The 27,733-nt window shown below is 39.8% G+C and overlaps 2 protein-coding genes across 4 annotated transcripts in view; both read right to left on the bottom strand.

Moving 5' to 3' along the window:
* Positions 1-13,156, bottom strand: part of LOC311036581 (hypoxia-inducible factor 1-alpha-like) — a 30,373-nt gene extending 17,217 nt beyond the window's left edge. For both annotated transcript variants that reach the window (XR_014599862.1, XM_084045354.1), the window contains exon 1: positions 12,907-13,156. Coding sequence is in view for 1 of the 2 variants with exons in the window: in XM_084045354.1 (XP_083901480.1) it covers positions 12,907-12,938 (32 nt within the window). In the remaining variant the exon portion in view is untranslated. The remainder of the gene's footprint in view (positions 1-12,906) is intronic.
* A 3,937-nt stretch (positions 13,157-17,093) lies between these two features.
* prkcha (protein kinase C, eta, a) overlaps positions 17,094-27,733 on the bottom strand; it is a 33,483-nt gene continuing 22,843 nt past the window's right edge. For both annotated transcript variants that reach the window (XM_084045081.1, XM_084045082.1), the window contains exons 11-14: positions 23,295-23,433; positions 21,619-21,807; positions 18,984-19,130; positions 17,094-18,231 (exon numbers count right to left, since the gene is read on the bottom strand). In XM_084045081.1, coding sequence (XP_083901207.1) covers positions 18,082-18,231; positions 18,984-19,130; positions 21,619-21,807; positions 23,295-23,433 — 625 coding nt within the window. In that variant the 3' untranslated portion in view covers positions 17,094-18,081. The remainder of the gene's footprint in view (positions 18,232-18,983; positions 19,131-21,618; positions 21,808-23,294; positions 23,434-27,733) is intronic.

Genomic DNA, 27,733 nt, shown 5'->3' with positions numbered 1-27,733 from the left:
AAAAACACAGTGGACCAACACCAGTAGATGAGATGGCACCACAAATCATCACTGACTGTGGAAACTTCACCCGACTTCAAGCAACTCTGACTCTGTGCCTCTCACTCTTCCTCCAGACACTCTGGGACCTTGATTTCCAAATGAAATGCCAAATCCAAGTTGCTTGAAGGTGTCATGAGCGCCATGTCATCTGCTGGTGTTGATGCCCTCTGTTTTATCAAGTCCAGACTAGAGTCAACACAGCCATCTAAAAGCAGATTTTAGAGCACTTTGTGCTTCCCTATGTTGACAAGCTTTATGGAGATGCCGATTTCCTTTTCCAGCAGGACGTGGCACCTGTGCCACAGTCTACTAGTAATTGGTGTACTGCTACTGACCATGGTATTACTGTAACTGACTGACCAGCCAACTAGCCTGACCTGAAAGTTTGGCTGAAACCCACAGAGAATCTAACCTGACTCCGTCAAATGGAAGAAGCTTGCGACACACATTTTGTTTCACAGCCTACTTCCATCTGAGACTCCGGTAGCAGAATCGATGACAAACAGCGTTTCATTTTTTCAAGATACTTGGCAGGTGATTGGATGATCCCGCCCCTAGCAGCCGCTGATTGGTTCGCAAACGCAGCGACCGGCAGCTCTACTCCCTGTGCAATCCCAGACTCCTTCCTGAAAATAAATGCAAATGAGATTTCCGGGGTTTACCAGGCTACAGAGAATATATGTTGTATTTTAAGAGGAAGGTGTGACACACTAGATTCAACAAAACAGATGAACTTATGGCCGCTATCGCAAACCTGGGCTTCCATAGCACCTCAGTGCCACAGGCTCCATGCCACGCCCCATTGATGAAGTAATGTGTTCAAAAGTGGCCCAGATCAAGTATTGAGTGCATAAATTAACATATCTTTCTGTATTATAAATATTTTTTTGAGTGGGCTTATGTAATATTCTAATATTTTGATATATTCATGACCTGTCCTGCATGCCATAATCATCCAGATTAAAACAAAAGGTTTGAAATATTTCACTTTATGCGCAATTAATCTATAATATATGAAATTCTCACTTTTTAAATTATATTACAATATTCTATTTTTGATCTGTATAGGCTTACCATCTATACGATATATTATATGCACTTATAACACAATTAACCAAAGAGAGCTAATGGAAAATGGATCAGCAAAATAAATTTAGCTTCCTCTAAGGATCAAATCACCTAAATGCACTGATAATATTCCAATATTCTAGTCTAGAATTGTTTTCGTTGTTAGTTGAAACTATCCCTAAGTTAACACTTGATGAGTTGAGTACATAGAATATATTTTTTTATATTCAAATATGGAATATTTGTGACAGTCTGAGTCACCCCACAAAAGGTCCATTGAATTTTGAGCCAGGAAAAAACCCTGCCAGTCTAAAAATATTATCATTCTGAAATGCAGATGACAATTAATTATGCCACTGAGACTCATCCTTACTCTACAGTATGCTTGAGAGGCCCATCTGCAATAGCCGATTTGCAACAGAGAAAGAGAGGGAGAGTAAAAGTCAGGTTCACCAATGTCTCTTCCTCGTGAACAAACAATGCGCCACTTTCAACTGACATTTCAAGTAATAGTTTGCTACACTGTGACAAGTTGTACGATTGCCAAGTTTGGGTTTACACAAGCGTTCCAGTACAGATGAATAAGCACCAGTGTGCACAGTATGAATAGAAACCAAAAGTGAGCAGTGCTCTTCATTTCTCTATATGCATGTTGGATTTAGCCAAGTTTATGTAGATAATAACTAATGTGGCAGCCATTTCCTGGATCTGCTGGCATAATTAACCAATAACTTCATGTTGTTCATCCAACTGACCTTCACCTCAAGTCTCTCAGCGAGCCCCTGCAATGCTCTGGCGCTTCACCAGGGGGGCACGCCTCTACAGTCACTAGTGATGGATCAAGTCCAGGCATAGCCCAGGCATCTACCCTTGGCACAAGTACAGGAATCCAAAACACTAAGGGTGACTATGACACTTGAGAAGCAGACATGAAACAGCATTGCATGTTTTTAAAAAAAGGTCTCAGTCATACTCAGCAACAGTGTATTGGTAACATGGCAAACCTTCGAAATACACAAAATTATAAAATAATGCCATGAAAAACTAAAAGCTCAGTTGTGTGTCATTAGCCTTCTTTTGTACTTTGATCTGATACATGTACCGAATATGAATCAAGCCGTTTTCAGTGATACTATTAATAAATACTATTATTATTACCTGGACCTGCTTTTGATTGTCACATGAAACATAAAAAAACAGAAGCCTTAAAACAAAAGCAGATACGGTAGGTCACCATTACATAACATGTCTACACACATAGGCATACATGCCTAGCATCACTGACATTCTGCTTTGTGTAATAATAATGATATCAATAATAATAATAATAATGTAGACATTACTAAACAGTTTCAGCTTCACCCAGCTGATGGCTGCCCAGGTCGTAATATTGAGCACTCTGGGGGGAAATTTAACCTGGGACCTTCTGTTTCCCTGGCGGCCTCTCAACCCATTCAGCTATGGCTATTATTATGATGATTAGCGCTATTATGTAACCAGACTCTATTCAATTATTAGTTCAGAGTCAGACACAAACAAATGAGGTGGGATGTTGGGTCTTCAAATGAAAATGTCCAGATTACAGCTATAAAACAACCCCTGTTCTTTGACTACATTGTTAGTTATCAGAAGGTGGACAGATTTGTCAGGGAAGCATTCAGTCTCAGTCTCTCTCTTTCGATCCGATGACCACTCAACATTGCCATGTCTGTTACATAACCCACTTCAGGGAAACGCACAGAGGACAGAGTGCTGCTGAAGTCAAGGACAGCACACTGCTGTTGAAATCAAATAAATTATGTACATAGCATTAACAGACAAGAAAACAATTAAATCAAAATGTGGTTTATAAAGAGTGCTGTGACAAAACACCGTTTATTAACAACACACTTTTAAACAAAATGTGTTTGGGCTGGCTAGTAAATAAAACCACACAGGTTCTGATTAAATTATCCTGCCCACTGAAATTCATCCTAACACACAAGTTAAAATGTCTTAATTAAAAGCAAGATCAAGCCTGATGTAGAGTCATTTCTTGCATAGGCTTGCATGGTGCTAAATGTTGCATGAGGCTAAAGGGATTCTGCTCTCACGCAGCTATGCACCAATGTCAAAGGCCTCCGAGTCTGAACCTTTAGGTGTTTGATTTGGTTTTTCCTTTATAATATCCATCATGCTGAGTAAGACTGCTACTGAGAATGTCTAACCGGAAGTACACAAAGTACAGCTCAAGGGAGTTACGTGGACAGGGCTCCAATATGCGACATTTTGGTCGCACATATGCACAAAAATCTATCAAGTGTAACCAACTTTTTTTATTGGTTGTACCAGTGCGGCCAATAAATTGAATACCGAACCAACCAAACCAGTAATACCGACTGCCAGGTTGACACTGTCACACCAAAAGTGGTGACACTGAAAACGCAATCAACACAGACTGCTGGCATTTGGCCAATTACATTTGTTGATAGGTCACCAATTGTTGTGTGACAACAGTGATCCTCTGTTGACAGAGACAAGCTCATTCTTTTGTAATGTAATAGGTTCATTTTACGTACACTGGATCAGATACACCTCGACGATTAAAACAGCAGTGTGGATACTGGATCCCGTATGTCATGCTTTGTAAACACGGTCTGTGTCAGTTATAGCTCTTGTCTGTTTTTTTTGCGTTTGATGTGCACAACTAGCAGCCACACGCTGCTGTAAAAAGCGTGTTGTACTATAAACAACCTGCAGTACCACAGTAATGACTCGCCTACTACAGAACCCTCAACGTCGCTTCCTAACAAAACCTGGTGCATGGCTCTATTTGTAAACAAAAATGATAATGTTAATCACATCATATTGCTTGTTTACTAATACAATATAAGATGGCTTTAGCACCGTCATTAAGTAAACCCTATGTCGGTAGCACATATGGCACCTGTTTAATACAAATGTCAGAAATAAGTGAAGGTTTAAACTTTGCAATCTACATACATTTATTCCAGTTTGCAAGCATTAACATAATGTTTTAAGAATTTATCGGCGCTGACAAAAAAGGTTTAAATATAAACTATATTATATATTATATACTTTCTGTGTTGAGTTTGCATGTTCTCCCCGTGTCTCCTAGGGTAGTTAATACCCTCACAAAAACATGCAGTAATCCTGGTCACTATACTGCCTCCCCCTGGTCAGCCAGGGCGCCTGATGGAGGGGAAAGGAACTGGTTGGAATAACGTGTTCCTTCCACGCGCTACGTCTAACGAGGGAACCTCCCCCCTGTCGGGTGATAAGAAGCGGCCTGCTTGCTCCTCATGCATTGAAGGAGGCATGAGCTTCAGCTTGGGCTCTCCTTAGGCTGGCAGAGGGAGAGTAGCACCCAGGATTACATAGGCAATTGGCACTGGGTGAAAAAATATGGGTTACAAAATCGTGGGATAAAAATTATAAAAAAATAAAATAATAATAATAATAATAAATAAATATAAACTATATTACTGCAAATATTTGGGTGCACATAAATGATACGCAGGTGCACCTAAATGAAAAGGTTAGTCTGGAGATCTGGTTGTTGCTGTGCAGATCTGTTTACATTCCTCAAGCATAAAACCAGTGTTGTCATTGGTCGAAAAATACAGCTTCCGTTGATCGCAATCAGCCAACCAGTTGGAGAAGAATCCTAGATATATTTAACAAATTCTATTGCTAGTTTGACCATTTAAAATGTCTTTTAAATCTTAAAACAAAAGATTATCTATTATTACTGTAGGGCTTGACACTGAGCAGTAGTGTTAAAGTTACAAGGAAAGAGGAAGATATGCAGCAGCCTATGTCTGTATACTTCAATATACAATGGTCGTATGAACCATTATGCAGAATATGCACCTTGCATGTGATCATTTACAAGAGAGCAAGTTTATAGACCAACTGGTTTTTGATTGCCAAATGCCAACATTCAATGGCAATCAAAAAAATGACCGTTCCTCGCACCAAATCACAGCGCCTCATGGTGTTTCGCGGCGGAGGCCAACGCATTAGACCCGGGGCGAGCGTGTTTTGGGACAAGGGTTCTTCCGTCAAAACAAAACAAACAAACAGCTGCTTGCACGTGCAGCCACACACACAGTTGAATTGATAGTTACTGCGCTACCAGCAGTTACAAAAGTTACAAAACAACGACGCCGTTTATCTTCTGCCGCCGAGTCGTGGTGTTTGCAACATGATCCATCCAACGTTATCAAGTTTACGTTAGCCAAGCGACAATAACGGAACATAATTAGGCTTTATTGGACTAAAGAACAGGGAACTGGCTGATGTGATATAATCCCGCTCCTCTGCCCCCCAGGAATTGTGTGGAGAATGTGAGTGGAAATGGTCAATGTATGTTGCAATGTCAGCTGTCTTTAACGTGGTCTGTAACCTGTAGCCAAACCGAACCCAATAAATAATAGTAACGTTAGCCTAGCTTGTAGAAACACAAACAGCGTGCAGCACGCTTGCGTGCGTGGGGGGGGTTAGTGCATTACTGTTCTAACCTGTTTTTAGACGTTGGACACGTTGGACAACTTCTATAAGCTAGTGTTGTCTTGTTAGGATGTTATGGGATCAGTGTATAGTTCTATACAAGGGGTCTTCAACGTTTTTCAGGCCAAGGACCCCTTAGCTGTCAGAGAGATGAAGCAGGGACCCCCCACTAACATACTGTATTGCAGAATAAACTTTTTCATAGATAGCTTCATAGACTTATTTGACAGCACTATCATCAGTGATGTGTAAATTCATGATGTTTGTTTACACATTATATTTTCTATTAATATGTTGATTTTCACTTTTCAGAAATGTACCACTTAAACCCTCAACTTAGTACTTTGTAAACTTGACCTTTGGCTCTGTACTTGGTTCACTCTTTTTTTCCCTGTACACCAAATCTCTTTGCTGAAAATAGGGAGCTTGTAGATCTGCTATTTTCAGCAAATGTTCCCCTCAGAATAAGGATGCTAGGGTTCAAGTGGTGGTTAATGTAAAATAAAAAAAATCCTACCACACAAACATTTGGTGGCCCTCCTATTGTAAATCAAAGGACCACCTAGGGGTCCCGGACGCCCTGTTGAAGACTCATGTTCTTTAACCAGGTGTTGGCTGTGTACTGGGACCAGTGTGGGTTGGTTCTATAATTTATAACCAAACCAGGTGTTGTGTTGTCAGGCTGTACTGGGATCAGTTGGTAGAACTGGACATTGGTTCTATAACCAGGTGTTTAGTGTTGGGTTGTCCTGGGATCAGTGTGGCAAAATGGCAAGTTTGCATGGAATGGAGTAGACTAAAAGATTTATCATTGACTAAAACTAGACTAAAATGTAAACCGTTTTTGTTGACTGAAACAAAACTAAATACTTAATGTTTTGATGGACTAAGATAAAGACTAAAATGCTCGACTTTTAGTCCACTAAAACTTGACAAAATAAAAACAGGATGAGGTTGACTAAATATGATGAAAACTATTGAAACTGGACTTAAAAATGGCTGATAAAATCTAACACTGGTACAAAGCTTAACACAATGTTGAATGAATGTGACTAACAATAGTGTTTTCCATCATCACACCAATTTGTTAATATTTTGAGGGATAAAAAGAATTAATCAATTCTATTTAATTCCATTTTTATTCAATTTTATTTTAAAAAATGTGCGCGCACGCGCAAAGCGTGCTCACAAGTGACAGTGAGCATCACAATTGGTTCTCAAAGTTTCTAATATGTAGACAGTGACAATTGGACAGGACTCGTGTAAGCCTGTACATTGTACTGAATTGCTACACACAACTAACCACTCCCTCTGACGTAAAGCCCTAGTGATTAAGAGATGACACAGAAATAACAAGATCAGGGCAGTTCACAGGTCTGACAAATGCTATTTAAACAGAACCAGATCTACTTAAAACACATGGTACAAGTGTGCATCAGCTTGTTTCACTTAAGCTGAATTGCATCACTGACAAAAGTGCCGTAAATGTTTTACGTCATAAGTGAGTTATTACTACATTTGTAAATTCTAAAGTAATACTACATTTGTAAATTCTAAACTAATATATACTAAGTATGTCTTGTCTGAAGCTAATCTTGCAAACCGATGGACTGATCAGCACCAAATTTCTTGTGTACACTGCCAGTATGCCACATTTAGTACCTCCACTAATCAAACCATGAGTAACTCAGGAATGGATCCACATGGTAATGGCGGCATGACTCAAATGTAGATTTCCACCCAATCATTGATTGGGCTAACAACACCTCAACCAAATCTGGCGTCATACATCCTACTGATATAGGCTGGCCACAGGAAGTATGATCTACATTGGAGCCACATTGGATGCCACTTACAGTGGATGCCATTACCATGTGGAGCCCAAGATCCAGATGATTTGATTATTTTTTTATCCAGATTTTGATCTCCTTGTTAGTAAATTGGACATAGGGCACTAGGCACTATTCACATTCAGTTTAAAAAGAAAATTGCAGCATAAAATACAAGTCAAAAAGTCAAGTACTTTTGAGGAGTATCTTGTAGCATATGCTTAGTGTGAACAAAGCATAATATGGTATAAGTGAAGGAGTTAAATTATATTGATGGCAACATTAGACAAGGCAGAAGACCGGAGTAAAGAAAATGTACCATGTATTGACAAAATAAAAACAAACAAAACATACGGTTCAATACATGTGTCAACATCCAGTCCTTGAGCAGCTCTTGGTAGTCAGGCATTGTCAATGGTCAGAGGGCAATGTCAATGTGAGGGCAGTGTATGGTGATTTGTAGTAGGGGCTGCTAACCACAAAAAATGGCCAAATCGTTACGCGGCGGATAAAAGCACCAAATTTGATACAGATGTCCCTTGGGTCATCCTAAAACATCCTAGAAGGGGTGCCCAAAAAAATCTTAAACAGGAAGTGAGTTATGGACAAAATTCAAAATGGCCACCTAAACTGTTGACCGTTGACTCAAAAGACACCAAAAGAATCTCCAAAAAGCATAAAATTTGGCACATATGTCCCTTGGGTCATCCTAAGACATCCTAGAAGGGGTGCCCAAAAAAATCTGAAACAGGAAGTGAGTTATTGACCAAATTGAAAATGACCGCCTAGTGTTGTCGATTGACTCAAAAGACAACTAAAGAATTTCATAAAAGCATACAATTTGGCACACATGTCCCTTTGGTCATCCTAAGACATCCTAGAAGGGGTGCCCAAAAAAATCTTAAACAGGAAGTGAGTTATTGACAAATTTTAAAATGACCGCCTACAGTGTTATCGATTGACTCAAAAGACAACTAAAGAATCTCATAAAAGCATACAATTTGGCATACATGTCCCTTGGGTTATCCCAAGACATCCCAGAAGGGGTGCCCAAAAAAATCTTAAACAGGAAGTGAGTTATTGACAAAATTGAAAATGACCGCCTACAGTGTTGTCGATTGACTCAACAGACAACTAAAGAATCTCATAAAAGCATATCATTTGGCATACATGTCCCTTGGGTCATCCTAAGACATCCTAGAAGGGGTGCCTGAAATGATCTGAAACAGGAAGTGAGTTATTGACTAAATTGAAAATGGCCGTGTACAGTGTTGATAGATGATGCAAAAGACACTCATAAAAAATAATCTCATAAAAGCATGACATTTGGTACAAATGTCCCTTGGGTGATCTGAATGCATCTTAAGGGGTTCCCCAAAAAAGTTTTAATAGTCTCTCAATGGAAAACACTCCTCCCCCACGGGCTGCACTGCTACAACATTCAAATCGAGCAGTTTGCCAATCTGGCATTTGGTCCAGAAGCCTGAAAGCTATGCAATCTCTATCATCTCCTGACAAATATGAATGGATTAAAGTCGCTGATTCAAGGACACCTTTATGGACACTCTTGCCAGAGGCTGCCAAAGTTTGTTGAGAACTCAAGTGTGGCTGCAAAGCTGAGCCCTTCTGTTCGAGAAAGTGTAGATGCCGGGATGCTGAGTTACCTTGCAGAGCATTATGCCAATGTGCTGGTAATTGCGAAATGGCACACATGAATACATGTAGTTACTAAACACTAATCACAAAAAAACAGTAATGATCAAGAAGAAAATACATGAGAAGATAGAGTGTAAAACCAGCAAGAAGATGTAGAGTGCAAAATAAATAAGATGCAGAGAGTAAAATAAGAATATGCAGAGTAAGATAAGATGCAGAGTAAAATAATTAAGAATATGCAGAGAGTTAGATAAATAAAGAAGATTCAAAGAGTTAAATAAAATAAAAAATGCAGAAAGTAAAATAAATAAGATGATGTAGAAATGAAAACAGAAGGTAGACTACAAAATACGGCAGGTTATGCACTGCATAACCTGTCGTATTGAGTCTGCATAATATGCAGACTGCCGTGGTCAACTGTTTAAACAGCCATTTAGAATTTCTTCAACATGGTCCCTTCCTAAAAAGTTTAATAAACAAGCAAACAAACAAATAAATAACCCCTTCTAGGATATATTAAGAAGCACTCAATGTACGTAGCACATGGTACACTTTTATGACGTCCCTTTATGTTTTCTTTTGTGTCAACTGCTTTAGGCGGACACTTCCTGTTTAAAACCTCTTTGGGCACCCCTTGTAGGATGCGTTCAGATCACCCAAGGGACATTTGTACCACATTTCATGCTTTTATGAGATTCTTTAGGTATCTTGCATCATCTTTCACACTGTAGGCGGCCATTTTCAATTTAGTCAATAACTCACTTCCTGTTTCAGATTATTTTGGGCACCCCTTCTAGGGTGTGTTAGGATGACCCAAGGGACATATATGCCAAATTGTATGCTTTTTGAAGATTCTATAGGCTTTTTGAGCCAATCGCCAACACTGTAGGCGGCCATTTTCAATTTTGTCAATAACTGACTTCCTGTTGAAGACTTTTTTGGGCACCCCTTCTAGGATGTCTTAGGATGACCCAAGGGACATGTGTGCCACATTTTATGCTTTTTGGAGATTCTTTAGTTGTCTTTTGAGTCAATCGACAACACTAGGTGGCCATTTTCAATTTGGTCAATAACTCACTTCCTGTTTCAGATTTTTTTGGGCACCCCTTCTAGGATGTCTTAGGATGACCCAAGGGACATATGTGCCAAATTTTATGCTTTTTGGAGATCCTTTTGGTGTCTTTTGAGTCAACGGTAAACAGTTTAGGTGGCCATTTTGGATTTTGTCCATAACTCACTTCCTGTTTAAGATTTTTTTGGGCACCCCTTCTAGGATGTTTTAGGATGACCCAAGGGACATCTGTATCAAATTTCATGCTTTTATCCGCCGCGTAACGATTTTTCACTTAGCAGCCCCTACTATTGGGGAGAAGTGAGTGTGTGGCTGCTGCCCTTTGGCCTACCCGTTCTGGTAGGACAAACTCATAATCATTCAAGTTGGGTTCAAGTTAGTTGGCTCGCCATCATGATCCCCTTTCTTATCATGGGGGAAAACCTGGCCTGGATGTGTACAAAAAGGCCAAATTATAACAAAAACAGCAGATCTACAAGATCAACGGTAATTAACAACAGCTTATCTACAAGCATTACATCCAAAATAAATCTACATTCCAACCAAAAAACTATCAAATGAGAACAAACATTTCAACAACAAAACAACATTTGAACCTCATGGTCATTCACCAATTGAATCTGATTCACAGTCACAGCCAGCAGGTTGTGCCAGCAGGTCAATCAGTTTGGGAAGAAGTCTAAAAGCCACAATATTACTGGTTTTAGTCAATTGGTCAATGTATAAAGTTGGAAATTTAGAGTATGGTAAAATATGAAACAGACCTACAGCAGCTTCAGAGTAATGTGCACCTCACTCACTATTGCAGACAGACTCTGTTTTATAGGGTGTGGCTGGTGGTCTTGCAGTGATTTACAATTGCAATCACTGGTGTGACTGATCTGTGTCATGTGACGTGAGTGAGTGAGTGAGTGAGTGAGTGAGTGAGTGAGTGAGTGAGTGAGTGTGTGTGTGTGTGTGTGTGTGTGCGCGCGCAGTGACACAGTATTTGAAACACACAGACAACAGTGACAGTATTTGAAACCTGGGTTACAATCTTGTAATCAAAAGTGTTTGGCTTCTTGAGAATTGAATGCAGCACAATATAGTGTATGGTAAATCCATTGTGTCCCTCTGACTAAATCCATTACTGGGTCAATCATCACTGAAGCTCCATAAAAACATCACAAAATAATAACAACAATAATAAGGTTGGTTAAGCTAACAGGCTATGTTTGTTGAACAGTTTTGGTTCATCACAAAAGGCCATATTTCATTAACTTTACCCACTTGACTTGAACCTGTTCCCCATCCATGACCAGATTTAGAGCAAATGCTTTGCCTACGTTTCTGAAAGATCATCTACATTTCTACTGCTGTGGGCAGTAATTAAACAAACCAGAATATGTTTGTAACCTAACATAATCAGGGACGAAAATGAACAGCTTTTGGCAAAAAGGAAGACAGTTTCAATTGTGCTTTTCACTATAACCTCACAAGCTCGGTTCCAGTCATTAGCACCACGACGGTACTTCCTATTTCACAATGAACTTGACATGTGCAGATTGCAGTATTAACTAAATTGTTATAGACGCCACTTAATTGTACCCACGCCCTCAAAGAAACATGAAATGAGACAGAAACAATAACAACTTAATTTATAAGAGTAAGGTAGCTTTTCATGTTCGTTGTCGAAGAGAAGAATTGTGCTTCCACAAAAGATTGTTGAAAAAAACAATTACGTTGTTATAATTATTATATTATATATTATTATATATAGTACAATAGACAACATCCAGTGTCAAAGTTCACAAGGCCTTGCCTTTACCACACTGGCCTGGCAAAAATAATCTGTTCTATATTGTCTTGCCTGAGACAATAAAAGGTAAAGAAAAAAAAGTGATCTCCCACATGACAGAAATTAAAATAGTTATCATCAAGATGTGGTCACATTCTTATTTATAGACTTCTACAGCCAATCTTGCATTAATCATGTTCTATTAATGTTTTTATACATAGGTAGAGGCCTCGGATAAGCCCTTTGGGCTTCTTGCCTCCTCCTGACACACTTAATATTTTGTGTACTTTTGTTTGTATTGTTTTTATATTTTGTGCTAAATAAATCAAATCAAATCTGCATCTAGATTAACTAGCAAGCAAAACACACAATAGAATAACGCTATTGATTGTGTGATGACTTAAACACAACATACAGATACCTAGGGTCACGGCAGTACTAGTACATGATCGACCATGGACTATGGACTAAAATATGAACACGGTTGAACAATAACAACAAGGTAAACAAAAGCAACCGATCCGGGGAGATAACGTTACACTCCAGTCAGATGACCAGCTAGCTAGCAAGCTAACGCTGGTTGCGACTCCTTTCCACCAACAGCAGATGCAGCTAAGCTAGCTAGCTAACTGCGTCGTTACTCACACACACACACACACACACACACACACACACACACACACACACACTGTATAAAATGTCAATGCATTAACCATCCAAAAGGACGTTCAAAGGTTGTTTAAATAGCCAACAACGAGCTAGCACGAGCCTTTCGCTCAGTAAAAATGACGCATTTTGGCACCAATTGAGCAAAAAAAGAGCATATATTCAATGCAATTAAGAAAAAAGTTGAAAATACGTCTTCTTTTTTCGCCGAGCAACACTGGGCAGAAGGGAAGCCATGAAGCCTTTTTTATATCTTGTCAAACAGAAGTCATCTTTAACGTTACCTTTTCTTTTCGGGGACAATGTCTGTGTCCATGAATAAGGACCAGGGTTCAGTCTTCTTCTCTTCGGTGTTCACACACAATTCCACGTTTTCAATTAAAACCCGTTAATCCGTCGGTAGGTCACATATGAGTTGTCGCTGTGTGTGTGTGTGTGTGTTTTAAGGAATTAAAGCTTCCGTCCGCTGTAGAATGAGTTGTTTGATAGAGACTGGAAGTTCAATGCCACGCAGGAGAGCAGAGAGGTTGCAGCCTAGTGGATGGATGGGTGGGTCGGTCACGCGCTCCGCTCCGCCCCCTCCACGGGAGCGGGCAGCGGAGTCACATGCTCCTCCATCCATCACCGGGTACGAGCATCCTGGTGAACCAGCTCAATGATGTGACAGTGTGAGCCACTGAACCTATGGTGTGATTCCCATTTATATTACTATATAACTCCCGTACCGTTATGTGGAGTGGGTGGATTATATACAGTTCCAGACCGGAGGGATTGATTGTGGTTGTTGCGTAGCTAGCCTTTAATTTCAAGGACCCACGGCCACGGACATCCCTTAACTCTGAAATTGACCCAAATGGACACTCTCCTTGTTGTCTAATCTTAGCTATCAGTAATTTGGCAGGGGACCCCTTGGAACCCCCTGAAGGACCCCTGGCCTAGCCCAGTGGTTCTGGTTCTCAAACATTTTCATGGCAAGGAGCCCCACATTTATAGGGCCCCCCATAAAGAGAATATTTGTGCTAGATCAGATTTAGTAATTAGTACAGAATTCTACAACTATCTAGGTGGGGCAATAACAGTGGAGACAGTGTATGAGATACAATCTCTCATTGGGTTAGAGGCTAGAGCACTTATAGCCAGTGAAATAATAGTGAAATTAAACAGTTCCTCATTTTGCTGGGAACCCCTTGGAACAGCCCTACAAGGACCCCTGTCCCTGTCCCCCAGGGATCTTTCTCCATAGGGTCCAGACCCCACTTGTCTTTGTGACAACTGTGCATGTTTGTGTTTCTGACACACGCACGCACGCACGCACGCACGCACGCGCATGCGCGCACGCACACACACACACACACACACACACACACACACACACACACACACACTCACACACACACACACACACACACACACACACACACACACACACACACACACACACACACACACACACACACACACACACACACACACACACACACACACACACACACACACACACACACACACACACACACACAGTATAGGCCTACAGGATTGATAAGATATTTCCCCCCGAAGAAAATAAATTGCAGTGCTAGTAAGTAGGATATTTTGGCACACACTGGCATACTACACTTACTGGTTGATGAATATATCAATGTGTTTTAAATTGTCATAGTGAAACTTTATACAGTGTAATGTGTAATTATTTTTGATTTTTGATTGTTATTTGGTTTACCTATATTTAACAAAAGATTGACATGTTGAACTTAGTCTGATACTAGAAAAAGTGCTCCTCGGAGCACAGGTCTCCGCCAGGTCAGGTAGGTTATTGTGGGCAGCAATAATAGGACTGTTATCAATTAACCCTATTATTTATTTATTTTAAAGACTAGCAAGGCATTACCATTACCATTAAAGTGGTCACGGGTCACAAACAACAAATTGTGAAGGTGTTAGGTTTCATTCCAAATATCACAGTGCTGAGATAGGATCTTTCAGTAATTTTCCTCTGGTGGTTATATGCCAGGCAAAAGAAGCTGCTCCGCCCCTCTTACCACAGTGGAACTTGTGGCTCTTCTTTGGAACTCATTGGCCTTGCACCATATTCATCCCTTACCTATAAAAAAAACCTGGGGGGAAAAATCGTATTCAATGTTAATATACCTTTTAAGATGCACAATTCTCTCTCTGTGAATCCTATTCTTGTTATAGTCAAAATGTGAAAATGTATTAAGATACGTCTTTAGTGCATTATGCATCTGGAAGGTTCTGCCTGTGACTTCCCAGAAATATTTGGTTGGCACAACACCACAATGTGAGTCACTTGAGTGTACAGAGACTTTTGCCTCGAGTTTATTCCATTCTACAGGGTCCACACTTGTCTTGATCATTGTAACCAGTTAATATACTTTGTCATACACTGAATAGTGAAAATGGCCAATCTTCAAGATCCTAACACGTCACAATGTATGTTTGTAGATGTTATGGGGGGTATTAATAGGGATCACCAATTACAATGTGGTTAACAAAGCAAATTTAGAATCTTCGTCTCACTCAAAGGTAGCTCATATAATTACAGAACTGGAAAATACTGAAGGTGTGCACAGCATTAAAGTTGAATTCTCCTGTTATTATAAAGAATGTCAAGTGACACTTGGTCTTTGCATGGAAGATTGATGAACCAAATAAATAAAATCTACGGTATGTTCTTCATTTTCACAGCTCCTTCTGTGGTAGGCCTATCAATCAAATAGACAGAGCAGCGACAAGGGCAAAACAGTGATTCAATCTGTCAATACTGTCACTGCTTGCAGCAATCAATATGTCACCATAATGGCAGTTTAAATAAAGCTATCTTCTCATTCAGACATTACCCCATGAAAGTGTCTGGAAAAGGAACACATTAAAGAGAAATCAAATACAGTCAGATGGTTGAACCCGATATCTGCTGTCCTCAGGACACAACTAGTATCTTGGTTGAAAAAAACATCAACGTCTACCATACCAGCCCTGACAAAAAAGGATAGTCATTTTGTATTTTAAAACAAAATGTTGACGCCAGAGAGTAAAGCAGATAGTAAAAGCAGATAGAAAAAAGCAAAAGATTTTCACGCTCGAAAACATAAACCTGGGTAAAATGGGTCCATGTTTATTTCCTGTTGCGGTGTTCGTTAATATCAGCAGCTCACAGGAAATAAAGTTCAACCCAAGCTGTTCCATAACAACACAATTTCACTGACAAGGCCTATAACCTACTCCCCAAAAGATGAGCTCATTTCTAAAACCTGAGTTAATATGATGCTTTTAGTAAACCAGACACTAAACATGATGATGTGGGATAATAACAGCTTCAGGCAAGTATGGACTCAAACCTGAGTCAGTCAGAAACTTTCACTTAAATGGCCACACAGCAAAGCATTCCATTTGGATGTGTTCCCAGAGATGTGGCATTGTTCTAATCCTAAGAAAATCACAGGTGTGTTCTTCCATTTTGAGCGTGTGCATTTCTTTAGCAGCAAAATCTTCCACAGGATAGGCAACTGAGGGGATAAGCAGCTGTGTGGAGACTTCCTTGCTTTAATCAACAGGAAGTGTCCCTTTCCAGTCCATCAAGACACAGCCAGCCAGGTTAAAGATAAAATATGGGACATTTCGGTTATATACTACCACTTCTGGTTATATATACACAACACTAATGCCCAATTTATGGTGTACGATGGTGTCATGCGACGAAAATAGCCTTATCAAAGCTCACAATGCATTGCAGATGTGAGGCATTGTGAGCTTGTAGATCGGCTATTTTTGGCACGTGACAACTGTATGCCATGATTGTATCAACCGGGCTTAAGCCTGAATATATAATATAACTGTATCAGCTCTGCCCAGGCCTAAACATTAGTATACTCTGTTGGCTGGATTCCACTCAAAGACAGCAAAGTCATTTTTGTTTTCATAACAGTATTCTGTCTTCTTTACCATCAGATCATTAGCAGGTTTGGCAAACGTCTGTCGCTTACAAAATAGGCAAGATTCCTGTCTCCGTCATACTACTCATTAATACGACTGTCATGACGCGGTGTGGTTTCCTGTTTATTTTGTATCTCACTCCACTCACTCATGTGGTTTAAGTGTAGAGCAAAGGGAATATTCAGTAACTTGCACTTCACTGTGCTGGCAATACCCCACAAACTCATACACACTTGCTTTTCACAAATGTGCTTATTGTTTTGCTACTGTCAACAGATGTCCCATATTAACTTATGAGTACTATTACTCACAATGTGCGTGTAAGTAAATGGAGAACATCACAAGGTGTGTTTAAGTAAAATGGAGAACATTCAGAAATTTCTAAACAGCTGTGAATCACCATCACTGCTTTCAACAAAGATGAAATATTGCATCATTCTCTTTTTGTTTGACTGTTGCATTGACGTGAAGAGGACCTTAGTCATTAAGATGGATGCCAAGAAATTGTCAAAGGATGTGGTTTATAAAAATATGCATATTTAAGATCCGTAAGCATGAATTGCCAATCAACTCCGTTAAAGATGGGATTTGTTTGTATAATTTATTTAATAAAAAAGGTTGCACCGCTTTCCTTATAAAATATGTCTTTGGTTATTTGTTTTTCTTCTAGGAATAGTCTCACATCACCCAGAAGCTATTTCACAAGCTCAGTCACAGGCAGCTCTATATTTCTGGAAAATACTGTCAAAGGTGGTTAGACAGATCCTATTTCCCAATTCTCTGGAACGTGTTAAAGCATGGCAACAAAAGCCAAACCATAAATCACAGACTACTGCCTTATATTCCAAAAGTACTTGTCAATGTTATGCAAATGGGAGTAAGTTTATCCACCTGTTTGAGAGCAAATTCACAATAAAACTCAAACATTGTTTTGCTATACAGTTGCAGAAAATCTGTTTACAGAAGCACTGTCAGACAGGAACTGAGCAAGATACTTGGGAGTGTCTGGCACTTTTCCAAAGGCCAGGGAGATCAAAAAGCAACACTGAAGCCTCCCTGTAATTTTCTCACTCATTGAAAAGTTAAGGATGAGAGCCACATGGCTGTTCAATATACAACTGACCATATTCACACAGCGGCCATTTTGTTGCTCTTGTTAATGAAACGTATTAACAAGAGCTTGTGATATAAAATCTACATTGTATTCATTATAACACAGGTTTTAGACATACAAGGTTTCCACCCGACAGGGACGATATACTGTAATACATAACACAATGAAGAGTTCAACAAGTGCTCCAATACCAGTTCTCATTAAGGGAAGATCTATTTGGCTTGTTCAGTAGGATGGCCAACTCTTCTGTCCCGTGTTAGGTCAAGACGTCATTCCAAGTTAAGAGATGTAAGTAATGACAATTAGAAGAGCAGAAGTGGACAACAGTTATTGGTGCCTAGCAACAAAAGTGCAGGATGACCCGGGACACGCTAGAGTTTCACAGAGGGAGTTTCTAGCTTTCCAGCAGTTCAGGTGAGGTGAAAGAGAAGCTATGGAACTCGTCCTGGCTGACAGAAGGGATGACAGGGCCATCGATGGGTGTGAGGGTGGGCTCTTCCTGGGTAAAGTCTGGGTCGAAGTTGTTGACGTCCTCTGCTGTTTTCTGGAATAGGCAAATAAAGGCTTGGTCTTATTAGAGGTAAAAAACAAATATCACAGTTACTGAAATAGCACTTTTAAAGCTTCAATCCAGGAACTTAGTTTAATGACAATACAATTAGCACATCTGCAGTGGTTGGAGGTGCTCTCCCTACTCTTCCTTTGAAAAATGTAGACTTTATTGACAATGTCAATAAAGTTATTTGAAGCAGACAGTGCACCAGACTGTGGACACTAGTTGCGTTATCATCTTTATTGTAGTCTGAATATCGTTGAAATAACCCCTCTGACAGGCGAGGGAAAACACTGACATAAAACCTATGGATTGTTGCTTTAAAGGATGATAAAGCCTCACAAAGAGAGCTGCAGTGGAGATGATGCATACTTGGTAGTGGATCTCTATCAGTAGTGGCACCATTGAGTCATATCTAAGGTATGAAAGATAGTTTGTTGCACACTTGCACATATTTGGTAGAAATATGACCAGGAATGTTGTATTTCAGCATTGACAAATAATGTATGTAAAGTAACCACTTAATATATAAAATATATTAATATATATACAAAATATAATTTGGTGTGTTGTCCCCTTCAAATTAACTGTCAATTAGTACATTTCTCAGAATGGCATAAGGACAACACTGTGGTTGCCCAAGAAGAAGACTTAAAGTAAACATTACGTGGTGAGTAGTAAATTACTCCTCAGTCTCATTTACACAGTGCCATGTCATAAATTGTATTAGTCACATCACTTACAATCCGGGGTTTGAAGGGCGGTTCCAGCTCTCTACGGTTCAGTTTCTCCCAATCAATGCCAGTAAAGAAGGCATGGCTGGTCACAGCAATGTCACCACCCTCCGAAGCAACGCAGCCCAGACGCCTGGCTGGATTCTTGGTCAGGAACTGTAGAAAAAGACAGTTTTGACTAATCTACAACTTACAAAAAAACACTACTGATGATACAATTGAAAAGTAATACAAATAATAACAGCACAGTGATATTCTAACCGTACATGAAAACAAAAGTGCACACACACACACACACACACACACACACACACACACACACACACACACACACACACACACACACACACACACACACACACACACACACACACACACACACACACACACACACACACACACACACACACACAATGGAGTAATGCCAGACTGAAATCGAGCCAGAATGACATCCTGTCAATCCCTACGTCCCGTCTCCACAGACACTCCCAGGAGGGTGTCTTGGCACTGCACGTCATGTCCAGTCAGAGACCAAGTGGGTCCAGGAAAGTGCAGCTGTGTTGCATGAATTTCCTGGTCTTGTGCACATACTGTAGAATGCTTACCGAGCAACAAAGGAACAGTGAGTCACTACTTGGATTGTAACTGAGAACAATTTATGGACAACCAAAGGCTGATTTGTGTGTCTGCTGGGAGAGGCCGAAAACAAACAAACGCAAATTTAAAACAGCGTTACAGAGGAGTGCGAACACACCTTGGGGCTGCTGGTGGCATGTAGAGGTAGTCAAAACAAAATGCCACATTCCTTCTCAGTGGGAGGGTGACCAAATTCAGCCCAGCTGTAGATAATATACTACGTCAGACACAAACACAGTTAACTAAAACCTGACCAGAATAACACGGACATCAAATACAAATGTTATTATAGTTCCGATTGTGGGGTCAATCAGTTTGTGAGCCGTACGCAATTCCCTACCACTTTATAGACCACAAAATTAAATAAAGACCATTTCGCTTAAGTTGATGCCATCTTTCCATGACTACACCTCAGCTGTGCCATCCACTAAGCCTGCCATGTCAGCACTTCCACAGAAAAATTGAGAACCAGCTTGCTCATATAAAATGCATTAGAGCCCAACCAATATCAGCCGATATTGACTTAAATATTGTCCAAAGTTGTCCAATATACATACAAAATACAATTCCCAGTTAAATTGACTGTTTCAGTGTAATTTTGAACTACAAAGTTTATTGTTAAACTGTAAAATATCCTGACTCCATTACATATCTTTGTCACAAGTGACAACACATTTGAGGCATACATTTTTTTGCAAGTATGTTTCCCTTAGAAGAGAAAGACCGCAAATATGGATAAGGGATGATGCATGACACAAAACATCATGAGACTTGCTGGCTTAGACATGAACCAGGGATGAGCTTTCAGTATAAATAGCGCAGCGCGGCTCAAATCCACTCAAATGCACTCGTCTTTACATAAGGTTTGTCGCGAGGAGCAAACAAGTGGTGGAACTTGGACCAGTGCCATCTCAAGCTTGTTTTGCATAACAGCACTACAGCATGTAGGATAAGCAGAGAGGCGGGAGGGAGAGAGGCATGGAAGTACAGTAGGGGGGATATATTTATACGTATAGCATACATGCTGTGTGGGTGGGCAGTGGAGCGCGCCTTAATATAGTTATGTAAGGGTCAAGGCCAACAGCTGGCTGTCAGAGCTCTGCCAGTCATTCTGCAGACAGAACAACAACATAATTATACAGTATAGCAGTGGTTCTCAGCCTGTGGGTCGGGACCCCAAGGGGGGTACCCGCATGATTATGGGAGGGGTCCCCAGATGACAGTGAAGTGACAATTTAAGGACTTTTAAGACTTTTTTATTACCTCAACAACAACAAAAATAAAGAAAAGAAAAAGAAAAAGACTGCATTAAAAGCAATCAACAAACTATACTATAATAACTGGTCAAACATTGGCCAAATTGTCAAATAATATAAGAAAGAGGCAAACATTTAGCATTGTTGTGAGCTTGTATATGCTATTTTCACAATATTTATCTATGAAACCGTGTCAAACTACAGTAGATTGAATGCCTCAACTCCTACATTCCTGCTTGTCAGAGTGGGGGGGGGGGGTTCCCAGTTCAAATATGATCATTTTGGGGGGTTATGGCCTGAAAAGGTTGAGAACCACTGTAGTACAGGACCTCCAGATCATAGACATCCAGAGCAAAAGCCTTTCTCGGTGGGCCCTTATTATCCACGTCCATTATGATCACAATGTGAGCCCTGCCACCTGCCATTAGCATACACAATATGAAGTTCTTTTGGTGGCCGTTTATTGTTTTTTACCCCCCACATTGTTGCAAATACAACCTGCAGTGAGCAATTGATTTCCCCTTTTTTTTCTTCTTTTTTTTTCAAGCGTTCACAGACATTTTCGGGAATTGTACAAGGACAATGATGCCATAACCTGTCTGATTGAGCAAATGGAGGAGGCGGCCAAAGTCCTGCCACTGAGACAAAAATATCTTTATTTATTATGCCATAATTCAGGGTGATCCAACAAATTATGACTCAAACTAAAATGATAGAGCAGTGAAGCCAAGACTCTGCTATACTCTACTCACAGCTTTGAGTATATCCACCGCATCTGCACTCAGCCAGGACGCGTAGACGATCTCCTCACTGAGGATGGATTCAAACAGGTCATCTTCATTCTCTGCCTCAAAGGGGGCGTGTCCTGAAAGCATCTCATACAGCAGCACCCCCAGAGCCCACCAATCAACCGAGGGTCCATACAGCATCTCCTGTAGGATCTGTGTGGGTTTGTAAATCACATCTGACATGTAAATATACTATACTATATGTGTCACGGCGCAGAGAGCACAAGAGAGCTTAAGGGATCATTTATACTTCAACAAAAAAACCTGTTGCTTTCACCGAGTCAACACGGTTATACACAAATTATAAATTAGGCTTAACAGTCGCACATATCATAACATCAAACTAAAACAGATTGCACGGTGCTCGCTTAGTGTGCATGTGGAGCACAGTGAGGAATGAGTGTCGAGAAAAAGCAAAAGGGGCCATTCATAAATCCAGATGTGCACACTTCCACCATGAATTTAAAAAAAAATACAGTGCACTACAGATCACCCAAGTCCTTCTTGTGGGAAACAAAGCACGTCTTTCATGGTGCATTCTTATAAGGTCATCAAGGTACACACAGTGGTAGACATTAACTAAATACATTTGCTTGTCCCCAGCAAAAGTAGTTAATATAGCATCACAGTCATTTTAACCACTTTATCCATCTATATGTTGGCTATTCTGCTTGCTTGCTTTTTATTTTGCAGTTTTTTTTTAGTTTTTGACTTCACTACATTTCTAGGATGGGAAAAAGTACATTATGAATGAATGCTAGCGTCCCTATTCTGGGTATGTAATATTAGCAGATCTACAAGCTGTAATTTGTACTTGAATTGAATATTTGAGTATTTACTTTATGAGTATTTACTCATACTTTGTTCACCACTGAGTACATAGAGCCCTTCAGAAACACAGCGGACTCCCTGGGCCTCAAGGTGGCCCATGGTCAATTCCACACAGGTGTGCTACCTTTGACTAAGTCAGCAAAGAATCTGGAGAAATGCGCTCTACGTTGTTGAGAATGCTGTGTTTGTTGAAAGAGGTGGAGTAATGGAGAGAGGATGGGCCTGGAAACTGAGTTATGTGAACTCATTTGACCTGAATCATAGAGAGCTAAATAAAGAAAAGAAAAAAAACAAACAAAAACATGTATCCCTTGCCTTGATTAACCAAACAAAAAACATGTATCCCTTGCCTTGATTAAAATGTGAAATACACACACAACGGATGCCCAATGCACTCTGTTTACATGAAAATGACAAATGCAATGATTTATAAATACCCACCTATATGATAGATATCAGAATCAGCTTTATTATACTGTATCAACTTTATCTCAGATATGTTGATAGCGCAGTTTGTAGGCACAGCATAATATGGGTACTGTAATTAGACGTTGTATTGTGAGGTAATGTATGTTTTTCAGTACAAGAGTAACGTCCCTATAGAAGAGTAACGTCCCTATCCTGGCTATGTCATAATAGGCAAACATTTGCTGAAACTAGGCAAATATTCCGCAAACATAGCAGATCTACAAGCTCACAACACGTCACAGTGTGGCGTGTTGTAGTATTTTCAGCAAGAACTAAACTAAGTACAGACCCCTGTGGGACCCCGTTCACCAAAGTATATAGGGTTTAAGAAGTTAACTGACCTCTGGAGCAATGTAATCAGGAGTACCACAAAAGGTTCCTGTGGCTACACCCTCAAATATGCCCTCCTTGCACATGCCGAAGTCTGCCAACTTGCAATGGCCATCTTTATCCAGAAGAACATTGTCAAGCTTTAGATCCCTAGGAGGCAAAAAAGAAACATGCAGAGTGAGATATTAATGTTCATGAATTTTATACCCTGCAAATGCAAACACGTCAAGTTTGCACCCAGACAGCAACAGCCCCAAAAATATCATTTTGAGGTACCATCTCTATAGTAAGGGAATATTATCGAACCTGTGGCAAACCTGGGAACAAATTCTTCACCCAGAATTGTCGTAAAGATTTCTCGTAAGACATTTCAAAAAGTTGAAATTTAACTCCCCATTTTTTCTGTCTATTCAAAAATAGCCGATCTATTAGCTATTTTCCCCAAAAAATTACAAATCTTCTCTTATTGGGGGTCCCTGGCACAAACTCTGCGGCCAAATACACATTCGTTTGGGGGTCCTTGACATGAAAATGTTTGAGAACCACTGCACTAGACTACACCACTGGACTGATGGTTGGGTTGGCAAGAGGGAACCACTTTTCTAATGTAAATATTTACCTGTCAAAACCTTCACCCATTCAATCCGGGAACGCATCTGTCATTTTAGATTTCTTTGGCTATTCAAAAATAGCAGATAGATATAGATCTGCTATTTTCGAAAAATCATGAAAATGTGTGCAAATCTTTGAATATATATTTTTTAGAGCGAACATTTGTAAAATATTTTGTTCCAGTGACCTCCAGAAGCAAAGATTTGAGTTACAAATGTTCGCTTTAAAAATATATATATTCAATTATTTGCACAAAATGCAGATCTACAAGCTCATATGAGCTTGCACAGCTGCTATTTTTGAATAGCTAAAGTATAAAATAATGGTTATAGCTCAATTCTAAAATGACACAGATGCGTTCCCTGATTGAATGGGTTAATAGGGCTTCCAGTCACACTGTAGAGTCCAGAGTGTTACTTTATCTCCTCAGAGTACACACATGTAACCAAATGGATTTGTACAGGTTTTACTGTTTTTTGATTGTTTGAAATATTTATTAGGCAAAAGAATGTAAAACAACACAGTTACATTTATAATGCTTTTGTCTAAAAGGTCCGGCCAAAAAAGTCCTTGCGGGCTTGTTTCCGTTGGGGTCCTTGAATTAATTTCATAGACATATATAGTAGCAACCAAACAGTTCAAAATCAACATAAGAATACAAAGGAAAAAATATATACCATTATGTACAAAAAAGGCATGAGAAAATAAAAATATATATACAAAAAAAGCATTATAAAATAAAATAAAAAGTATGTACAAAAAAGGGGGAGGGGGGGGGGGTCGTCTGTCTACAGGGAAACTGGTACTAGCTCCTCTTTAGGCCTCCAGAAAGATGAGTTTTTAGGGCTGTTTTGAATGAGCCCAGCGAACTGCATTTTTTGAGGGATGGGGTTAGACTATTCCATTCCTTGGTGGCTGTGTTATAGAAGGAGAATTTGCCCATGTTTGTTTTATGGGTGGGCATTAGCAGATTGTTGTTTATGCTCCCTGTGTAGACAGTAGCTACCTACACCTGTGCTGTCTCAGTTCATCTGCCATTCGTAGGATAAACAATGGTGCCATTCTAACTCTGTTATGTTTCACTTGCACAAGAAAACAAGACACTTTTGTCCAATGAAATATGTGCTTACATAATGGGTAAGCGCATCTGTTTTTTTTTTTACATTTTATTGGTAATTATTGTGTCTGACTTTCTGAAGTAACGCATCATTAAACCCCTCGCGCAGTAGTTAACAACCTTTCAATTTCCTTTCGTCTCACAAAAGACTAAGGAGCATTAAGACCAGACAATCCAGGCTCCAGAATAGTACTGTACATATCCTAAAGCGGTCTGCCTCCTTAACACTCCAAACATAGCAATGCAGGCCACAACAGGTTAAACTATTTTAAAGCACTTATCTAGAGCATTGGTTAAAGCACTTTATCTAGAGCATTGGTTAAAGCACTTTATCTAGAGCATTGTTTAAAGCACTTTATCTAGAGCATTGGTTGGGTCCTTGGGGGGTCCCAACCAATGCAACCAAACCCCCCCAAGGGGGTCCTTGGGGGGGTTCCAGGGGGTCCCCAGCAAAAGTAGTTAATATAGCATCACAGTCATTTTAACCACTTTATCCATTTATATGTAGGCTATTCAAAAATGGCTGATCTACAAGCTCACAGCGCGTCACTTCGTGCCGCACTGCGAGCTTGTACATCTGCTATTTTTGAAAATATTTGAAAATATTTGGAAAATGTTGATTCTCTTCTGGGGGTCCCTGGCACAAAATATTTTCAGATGGGGGTCCGTGGCCAAATACATATCAATTTGGGGGTCCTTGGCACGAAAAAGTGTGAGAACCATGTGATCTAGAGAGGGTGGTTTAATGCTGCTGATAATTTCCCTACAGGTGCTAGTGTTTCATCTATGGTGTTACTATGCGTTATTTTACACAGTTGTTCTATTATTGTATGGTTTGGCTATTACCCATCTGTTTTATATTTTGTATTATGCTCTTATGAGTGAGTGGTTTCACTAATTTTGGTCTTTTTCTGTTTTTGTGAGCTCAGCAAGACAAATTACAATCAATTGTGAAAACATTTTGGATCCAACATTACATACCAATATTTAAGGCCAAGCTGCTAAGACAATTCGCTCATGTTATGTAAAACAACCCTTATAAAGATAAGTGGTAGCAGGGATAAAACTCAGTCACTATGTTTCCATTAGTGTTTCCATTTAGTCAATGATGTCTGTAATTCATTAAATAAATGGATTACTCAAGAATCATCTAAACATATTTGCCTATGTAACTCAATAGTAACCTAATGACCCACTACTGTCCACCGAAAGTAATAATTATATTTTAACTTACTTGAATTGAAAGTTAATGTAATATATGCACTCTATAGCTCTGTGAAAGTAGCTTCCCTGATACTAAGAAGAAAACACCCTGCATCTCCATACAGGCCAGTGGAGCCGATGTCATCTGACTAACAGCTGAATCTGCCCACTGCTTTGATCAGGTGACCAAGCACTGCAACAAGGTCATTGAAAGGTGTTCGTGTGTATGTGTTTGACATATGAGGGGTTGTTCTAGCTGTGTGCAGATCCGTAACTCTCCTATTTTACAATGCGGAAAATAACCATTTATCTTATCTTTTTAAACTTTTCATATAGATAGCTGTAGAGAGAGAGACAGGAAATCAAGCAAGGTCAGAGAGAACTGGAGTCCCCCAGGGGTCTATACTGTAGAGCGTGTAGAGTCTAGACTGACCATTGTCGCTGAATGTTTGCCCCAAAATTGGGATGCTTGGGTTCATGTGATTGAACCATTAACGTGTTGTGGGTTGCAGGCAGATCAACAGGCGTATTAATACTGAAAGTGAAAGGGATGACTGGACAGTCAGTCAGATGGACAAGCAAACCTGGTGTGGTTGGATTAAGCCGGTTTGCTCTTCCCTACTATAATCTGATTGTGTAACACTGACTCAGATGCTTATGGCCACTGTGCCTAAAGCCTAACAAACAGGCCACATGAGGGCAACTATGCTGTACTGTATGTCAGGACAGGGCCACTCAGCCATGGAACACACGAGTCAGAGCGAAACATCAATGAAAGATTTCAAAGAAAGCGAGAGGTTGTGGTGGGGGTTGTGCACGTTGACACGCATCAGTCTACTCTGAATTCTATCTTCTTATCAGTCACACCACCGCTGTCAGGCGGAAACCTTGCATGTTAAAACAATAGCTTTTCAGGAAATGGAAAAAATAACCTAAGTTAACCTCTTTCAAGCTGGCATCCCTATTTTGGCATCCCTATTTTGGGCATGTCATTATAGGTGAAAACATTCAGGTATTTTCAATGCGATGCATTGTGAACTTGTAGATTGGCTAATGTCACTTATTTTAAGCGACATTGATGTCATATGACAAAGTATAAAATAGGGCATTCATTTATGTAAAAAGAAAACAATTAAATATGGAGATAATGGAGACAATGTTTCTGCCCAACTGTGACTATATGTTATTTACGCCATTTGGCAGGTGCCTGACGCAAAGCAACTTTAGAAATGACAATAAGGCTGCATCAATGCAAATGACACTGCTATCGATTAAAACTGTGTCAAAGGATACGAACACTCACAAAAAAAAGCAGCAGGCTTATTTCCATTGTGGTCGTCTTCACAACAAGCAAGTAGAAAGACCTTTAGTTCCCAACGTATAGACCTTGATGCTTTTCTCTTGATTGAGGAGATAGAGTCATGTAGTTTTTTCTATTATTACAAATATTCCATTACTGATCTGCCTTAACAGCCCCACACTGCACACATGCATTCTCAAAATAAAAGGAAGTAGAGG

This window comes from Gymnoscopelus microlampas (genome assembly GCF_963454915.1).
Source record: "Gymnoscopelus microlampas genome assembly, chromosome: 20".
Taxonomy (NCBI): Eukaryota; Metazoa; Chordata; class Actinopteri; order Myctophiformes; family Myctophidae; genus Gymnoscopelus; species Gymnoscopelus microlampas.
The sequence above is the reverse complement of the archived record's forward strand: the minus strand, read 5'-3'. Positions and strand labels throughout refer to the sequence as shown.